The sequence below is a fragment of the Falco naumanni genome, chromosome 1 (genome assembly GCF_017639655.2).
Source record: "Falco naumanni isolate bFalNau1 chromosome 1, bFalNau1.pat, whole genome shotgun sequence".
NCBI lineage: Eukaryota > Metazoa > Chordata > Aves > Falconiformes > Falconidae > Falco > Falco naumanni.
Genome location: NC_054054.1, coordinates 37,829,964 through 37,837,167, shown reverse-complemented (window position 1 = coordinate 37,837,167; position 7,204 = coordinate 37,829,964). Strand labels below are relative to the sequence as shown.

At 61.8% G+C, this 7,204-nt stretch overlaps 1 protein-coding gene across 3 annotated transcripts in view; it reads left to right on the top strand.

Moving 5' to 3' along the window:
* Positions 1-7,204, top strand: part of LOC121086147 (dedicator of cytokinesis protein 2-like) — a 77,185-nt gene that overhangs the window by 60,649 nt on the left and 9,332 nt on the right. For 2 of the 3 annotated variants that reach the window (XM_040589455.1, XM_040589447.1), the window contains 11 exons: positions 1,471-1,569; positions 1,864-1,958; positions 2,571-2,649; positions 2,771-2,871; positions 3,096-3,154; positions 4,026-4,174; positions 5,437-5,522; positions 6,084-6,240; positions 6,574-6,614; positions 6,864-6,954; positions 7,031-7,150. In XM_040589455.1, coding sequence (XP_040445389.1) covers positions 1,471-1,569; positions 1,864-1,958; positions 2,571-2,649; positions 2,771-2,871; positions 3,096-3,154; positions 4,026-4,174; positions 5,437-5,522; positions 6,084-6,240; positions 6,574-6,614; positions 6,864-6,954; positions 7,031-7,150 — 1,077 coding nt within the window. Of the gene's footprint in view, positions 1-1,470; positions 1,570-1,863; positions 1,959-2,570; positions 2,650-2,770; positions 2,872-3,095; positions 3,155-3,239; positions 4,175-5,436; positions 5,523-6,083; positions 6,241-6,573; positions 6,615-6,863; positions 6,955-7,030; positions 7,151-7,204 lie in introns of those variants that run through there. The other variant, XM_040589465.1, reaches the window with a different exon arrangement.

Here is a 7,204-nt window from a genome sequence, read left to right as displayed (position 1 = left end):
TGGCAGCAGCTGACCCGCCAGGGCTGGAAGGGGCCTGTGTAACCCTGTGACTTTGTGCAGTGCCACGAGGGTTTTTCCTGTGCAAACTAGGGTGGGTAGTGGTGCTCAGCGCTGGGCACTGCTAAAAATGGGTCTTTAATAATAGGAAGCATCGGGTGCTTTCATGGCCGAGTGTTCACACCCACACCCACACACCCCACCCTGGCAGTACCAGGCTTCCCACCACGCTAGAGTGACCTGACCAACCCCCGGCTCTGCCCACCCCCAGCACACCATGGCGCTTCTGAAGATGGTTGGTTTGGTTTGTATGTTTCCCAGCAGGTTCTGGTGGTTGTGTGCAGGGTGACAGCACCCTTGTGATGGTCGCTGCTGCTGAGAGCAGCCAGCTTTTCCGCACACTGACTGTACTGCTGTGCTGCGGGCTGGACCATGGTGCTGCATCCCTGGGTGACTTTCAGTGTGGGGTGACTCCTGGGATACAGACTCCTAAAACATCACGTGAGGGCTTAGAGCTGCTTTGCACACACCCAGCTGTGAGCTAGCTGTGGTGGTGTCTCCTTGAGAACTGCCCCCCCCCCCCCCCCCCCCCCGGACTGTACCTTCTGTCCAGCAGCAGCCATCCTTTGAGGAAGGAATGCTTTATAGTATTTCTCTGAGATCGGTGCCACAGCTGGCCACTGCCTGAATGAGCAGAGCTCAGGGCATCCATGGCAGCTGAGCAATGCCCCCATTCAGTGACCCAGGGCCCTGACTCCATTGGCTTTTTGGGCTTCAGTTGCTGCTCAGTTCCCAGCAGAGTTTCCTGTAGCTTTGTCCCAAGAGCAAGTCTATTGCAGGCTCATCTGTTCAAAGTATCACCAAGAAAAACAATGTTGCACTAATTAGCTAAATGGAAGATGAAACACTGGTGAGCAGCAGGTGGGTGTTGACCCTCCTACCCATGCCTCCGTTTCACCAGCTGAGCACAATCTGGAGATCAGGCATGGCCTTTTTCCCCATGCAGAGACGGGCATCCTGGTCAGCCCGTGCCACCACTGTGCTCCTCCTCCCAACAAAGGGCAGGAGCGGAGCTAATGGCTCCATGTGGGACCCTTTGCTAGGGGCACACTATAGACACACCAGCCTCCAGAAAGAAGCTGCTTGCCATTTTTCAAATGCACTTACATCCACAGATTGCCTTAAACTACCTTAAAAATTACAGATGTGTGCTCCAACTGATATGCTATGTAACTACACCTGTGTCCTCCCCAGCATCACGGCAGGCAGCAGGCGTAAGAGCTGTCCTGCCCCTGGAGCAGGGTGTACGGGGCCGAGAAAGGAGGGCTGGCTGCAGGAGCCAGGGCTGAGTGGGGCAGAAGGGGGGGACCACAGCAGGCAGAGGGCGAGGGTGCGGACCGGACCGTCTGCAGGAAGATGGACAGTTGCTGGCTGCGGGGCCTTGGCAGTGCCTGACCAGCCCCTCTCCCCCAGAGTCATTACGTGGCCTGCATGGCTGCCATCCTGAGCCAGATGGACAAGGACCACTACAGCTCCTACATCAAGGCGTTCCCCTCCCGGCCTGAGCTGATGGTGAGTGCTGCCCCACACAGTGAAACCCGGGCCCTCCATCACTGGCACCTGCCTCTCTGCCTCAGGTGTCAGCTGGGGCATCCCAGTGGTCCCAATGACCTGCCCACACCCAGGCACCTGGCACTGGTGCCACCTGCCCTGGACCTCGTCACAGCCCACAACCCTGCTCCACAGAGGTGAAGCTTTTGCTGTCAGGTGGCAAGGGCTGCTCCCAGCCTCGGTGCTAAGCACAGCATCACTCCAGGAGGGCATCATGGTCAAGCTTAGCTCCTGACATCTCCTCCTCCCTGGCAGGACTTCCTCATGGAGACCTTCATCCTCTTCAAGGACTTGATTGGCAAGACCGTGTACCCCTCCGACTGGATGGTGATGAACATGGTGCAGAACCGGTGAGGAACTCTGGGCTGGGAGGGACCTGCAGGCGGACATTGGGGCTGGATGTGAGAACCCGAGGGACCTTGCTGGGGCATGGGGCATGTGGACATGGGAGCACAGCTATGCCAGGCAGCCTGAGGCCGGCTTCACCCCCTTGAACAACCCTGGGCCCATGCTCTGACTGGCTTGGGGCAGCTCCAGGCACTTCCTGCTTTGTCCTGGGACAGTCCAGCCCCATCTGGGAGCTGGGTGGCAGAGCTGCTCTCTGCAGATCTGTCAACATAGCGGGGGGCTTCTGGCAGCCATTGGGAAGCTGACACTAGATATCCCATCCCTCCCACCCTGGGTGTCTGTGCAGGGCAGGGATGCCAGGCGTGCCGGACTGGTGCACCTGGGCAGTGTTTGGCTGCACCACAGTGGGCAGAAAGCTGGAGTGTGGATGCGGGCAGGAGTGCACTGCTAGCCCCAGCCCCAGGGCACTGCGAGGCCTGTCCCCCACCCCACCACCCCTGACCTTGCCATCCCTGGGAGCCGCCAGCCCGGATGCCACTCAGCCCTGCCTGCGGGTGGTGGGCAGGCAGCACGGCTGCCCTCCGCTCAGTACCCCGTGGCCACTTACCCCACAGGGAGTTCCTGCATGCCATCAACCAGTTTGCCATGACCTTGACAAAGATGTTCCTGAATGACAGCAGCTTCGAGCTACAGGTGAGCAGGTGCTGCCCCAAGCTGTGGGGCTGCCTGTGCCCTGCAGGAGCCAGAGAGGGGACCCAGCCTGGCCCCCAGCCCCACCATGCCACCCACCCTCAGCCACGTGTTTTCACTGCAGCTTTGGAACAACTATTTCCACCTGGCCGTGGCTTTCCTCACTCAGGAATCGCTGCAGCTGGAGAACTTCTCCCAAGCCAAGCGCAACAGCATCCTGGCCAAGTAAGTCACTCCTGCCTTCTCTGCCCCCGCCCTACCCTGGCCTGGCTGCCAGCAGCACCCTGGGGCTGAGCTCTGCAGCTGGGCTTCAGGTGCCCGCCCCAGCCTGCTGCCACGCTTTGGGGTCAGGGATTTCGGGATGAGATGTTCAGGCTGTGCTTGGGCCCCTGGCCTGGATGCTGTGCCCCAGGCTACAGAGCAATGCTAACCAACAGCCATCCTGGCAGGTATGGGGACATGAGAGCCACAATCGGAGCTTCCATTCGGGACATGTGGTACAACCTAGGTGAGCCGCAGTGTGGCCAGCAACGAGGAGGCTTGGCGAGTCTCTGCAGGCTGGTTGGTGATCATCAGTACTGTCCCCAGAATAGGTGCTGGGGAGCAGAATGTTGCTGGTGTGGGGCATGGGAGCCTGCAAGTGTGTGAATCTGCAGGCGTGCAAGCCTGTGGGACATGTGAGCCTGCAGGGTGTGCAAGCTGTGAGATGCTATGGGATGTGCAGTCTGTGGGATACATGAGCCTGTGGCATGCACACACCTGCAGGTGTGCAAGGCCATGGGTGTGTGAGCCCACAGGTGCTGTGACCAGTCGCAAGCTCACACTCCCTGCGGGCAGCCTCCCCTCTCCGGGCTGGCGTCTGCCTGCAGCCCTGCCTTCCTATTCCCCGGTCCTGCCTTGCCTCGTTCCCCCTGCACTGTGCAGGTCGCACTGCCTCAGCATCCCAGGGCCAGGCAGGCAGGGAGGGTGCAGCATCTCAGGTCTCTGCCCCACGTCCCAGAAGATAGCATGGAGCTGCAGAGAGTGTGTGGGGCAGCCTGCAGGGCAGCAGTGACGGGTGCCTGCAGGCTCCTGCATGAGTTGTTCACATGTGCCAGGGCCCGCAGGACACCAGCACAGCCCCAGCTGATGGTCCCATAGCCGATCACTGGGTGTGCTGGCCTGGCCGTGCAGCGTTACCTGCCCACCAGCAACGGCTGCCCTGGAGGAATGCCTAGCTGTGCTGTGGTTGCCTAACCCAGGTGTGCTCTTCCCAGCACCTCTCCCCCTCCTTTTCCACACGTTGCTGCCCATTCGCAGCTGCAGGGTCCCAGGCCAGGGCTGGCCCCAGGGAGCAGGCTGTGGGAGCCCCAGTCCCCAGACCTCCCTGCCCTTCCCAGGCCATCACAAGATCAAGTTCATCCCAGGCATGGTGGGCCCCATCCTGGAGATGACACTCGTGCCGGAGCTGGAGCTGCGCAAGTCCACCATCCCCATCTTCTTTGACATGATGCTCTGCGAGTACCAGCTGACTGAGAGCTTCAGCCGGGTGAGTGCTCAGGGCTGTGGCCGGATCCTGTTCCTCACCCGGGCTGGACTGTCCCTTTCGGGGTGGGTGGAGGTGATGCCTCCACCTCTTTCATCTGCCTCCCCTCTTTCATTCTGGGATGTGGGGCTGCAGGAGGGAGGGATGAGGGAGCTGGCAGGGACGTGAGGAGCAGGGAGAGCTGCCAGGCGATACAGAGGATTTCCCAGGGACTAGCAGGGACAGGTCAGGTGTCACCCACTCAGCTGGTCCCGGCACTGCCTGGAAACAAGAACACAGTGGGAGCGGGGAGGTCTGCATAAACCTCTACATTTCTACTTGTCTTCCCTCTTTGCTGTCCGTTTTCTCAATGCAAAAGGCCTTTCCAGGTTTTGACCAGATGGCATTTGTCTCTTCTGAGCTGGAAGCCTTTCCCCCTGTTGGGGTGTTCCATGGGAGGAGAGTGGCTGGGTGCACTTGGAGCTGCAGGTGCCGCAGCCCCTTCCCCAACCCCCTGCTCCTGCCCGGGTCTGCAGCCACAGCAGAGCTCCGTCGGAGGAGTGGTGTGGAAACGGCTGGGCTCGGAGGGCCTGAGGTCTTCACCGGCAATGTCCACAAGCCATTGTGGCACAGGTGCTCTGTGGCTCAGGAGCCGACCATGGCTGTGCCCCTGACCCAGGGGGAGAAGGACCCCTGAGTTTGGAATGGGCAGACCCTGGAGGCACCCAGCATGGAGGCAGGGGGTACCAGTAATTAGACGTCTGGTCCAGGCCCCCCTTCCCATACCATGCAGTTGCAGGATCCCCCAGGCTTTTGGGTCCATCAGCTGCAGCTGCAGCACAAACCCCATGGACCTGAAGGCTGAGCATCAGCTGGGAGATGGGGGGCCACAGGCAGGCACAGCCCTGCCACTCCTGGCAGGGAAAGCTGTGGCTTTAGGGGGCACAGGGCACTTCCCAGAGAACCCCGGGGTCAGCTGGGCCCAGGCTGCTGGGGGACAGCAACAAGGCCAGCACAGGAGCGGGATGGGGACTGGGGAGCAAGTCAGGGACCTGGAGGACAGGAGACAGACAGACAGGGACCCCTGTGCCAGGCAGTGCTGGGGGAAGGGCCTGCAGCCGCTGAGCCTGGGGGCTGTTTGGGCTCCTGAGCTGGCTCCAGATCCTGCAGCCCCTCCTGTCCCAGTGCTGTGGTCCCCTGTCCTGGGGGGCTGCAGCTGCAGCAGCCTGGGGCCGAGCTCAGCACGCCCCTGGCTGCTTGGCTGTGCTCATGCACATCTCTTGCAGTTTGAGGATGAGATCCTGCGCAAGCTGGACAGTGAGGTGGAGGGCGGCCGGGGAGATGAGCAGTACAAGCAGCTTTTTGAGAGCATGTGAGTATGCGGTGACATCCCTGCAACCTTCTCTCTAGAGCACAACCCTTTGCTGTCTGCCATCCTCCTGCCCCAGCTGAATCTTGGCCATCCCACTCCTCCTCACGCTGTACTCTGATCCAGGGCATGCCTCTTGGAGAAGCAGGGCCCGAGAGGAGGAAGGCTGCTGCCCCAGCAGCATCACGTGCCCCTTGCACACCACATCTGCCCCAGCCAGCCTGCCCCTGGCAGTGCCCCTTCCCCAGGAATTGCCCCTGCCCTGCTGCAGGTGATGCCCCTGCCCTGCCCAGGCTTTGTTCCTGCCCCGTGGTGCCCATTGTGGATTTGTGTGCGGTGCAGGTGGAGCTGTCAGGTCTCTGCTCCGAGCCTGATGTGCCTGGTAGGGGTCAGTGGGGGGCTTGCTCTGTCTCGCTGCACACCGACTGCCGCTTTTTGACCCTCATTGGGGGGCCTGCCTCCCCTTCCCAACTCCCTGCACCTCAGGGGAGGTGAGCCGGGGGGGTGGTGGGAGTGTTGTGGAGCTGAGCATGCCTGAGGCCTGTGACCTTCTCTCCTCCCCAGCCTGCTTAGCTGCTGCCGGAGACACCCCAAGCTGGCCAAGCCCGGGGAGAACTTTGTCGCGCTGGTGACTGGGCTCCTGGAGCGGCTCCTCGACTACCGGGCTGTTAGGAATGATGAGAACAAAACCTACAGCATGAGCTGCACCGTCAACCTCCTGGTGGGCACCCGCCCCATGCCCCCAGTTCCCCAGGGCCAGCAGGGCTCAGCCCCACATCCCCCGATACCCCAGGGGCTGTGGTGCTCCTGGCACAGTGGAGACGGGGTACAGCGTGCCAGACCTGGTGTCCCCCGGGAGGTGCTTGCTGGCAGGCACTGTGCAACGCCCTGCTGCCCAGGGCAGCCCAGTCCCTGCGTGGGGATGGTCCTGGCAGCACCATGACCCAGAGCAAGGCATGATGGATGGGAAGGGGGGGGGGGGGGGGGGGGGGGGGCGCTGTGGCATGAGCCCCCTCCTGGGGCTACTCAAACGGTTTCGTCTGCTCTTCCCCAGAACTTTTACAAGGAGATTGACCGCCAGGCCATGTACATCAGGTGAGCGCAGCCCCAGGGAAACCGGCATTGCCCTGGGGGGAGGGGGTCACAGTACCCTGAGCTTCACCTGCCCGCCACCACCCTGGCCCCAGGCAGGTGGGATGGGGTGGCCAAACGGCTGGAGGGGCAGAGTGCCAGGAGCTCAGCCCCCCTGGCTAGCAGTGGGGGACATACCCCGCTGGAGGAGCAGGGGCTGGACCCTGAGCCATGCCGGCTGTCGTGCCCCGCACACGGTACCATTGCTCCCAGGTACCTGTACAAGCTGAAGGACTTGCACGTCAGCTACGAGAACTACACGGAAGGAGCCTACACCCTGCTGCTGCACGCCCGGCTCCTCAAGGTGGGGCAGGGGTGCTGTGGGGGACGTGGGGGGCTGCAGGGGCTCAGTGTGATGGGCTCCTGCTGCTTCTGCACAGTGGTCAGACGAGGCGAACACAGCCCCCATGCAGGGCTTGCACAGCCCCAGCCTGCACACCCAGCGCCAGCTAAAAGAGGCTCTCTACAACCAGATCATCGACTACTTTGACCAGGGCAAGGTAAGCATGGCCGTGTGCCCCAGCAGCCCCCCTCACCCAGGGTAAGCCCGGCTC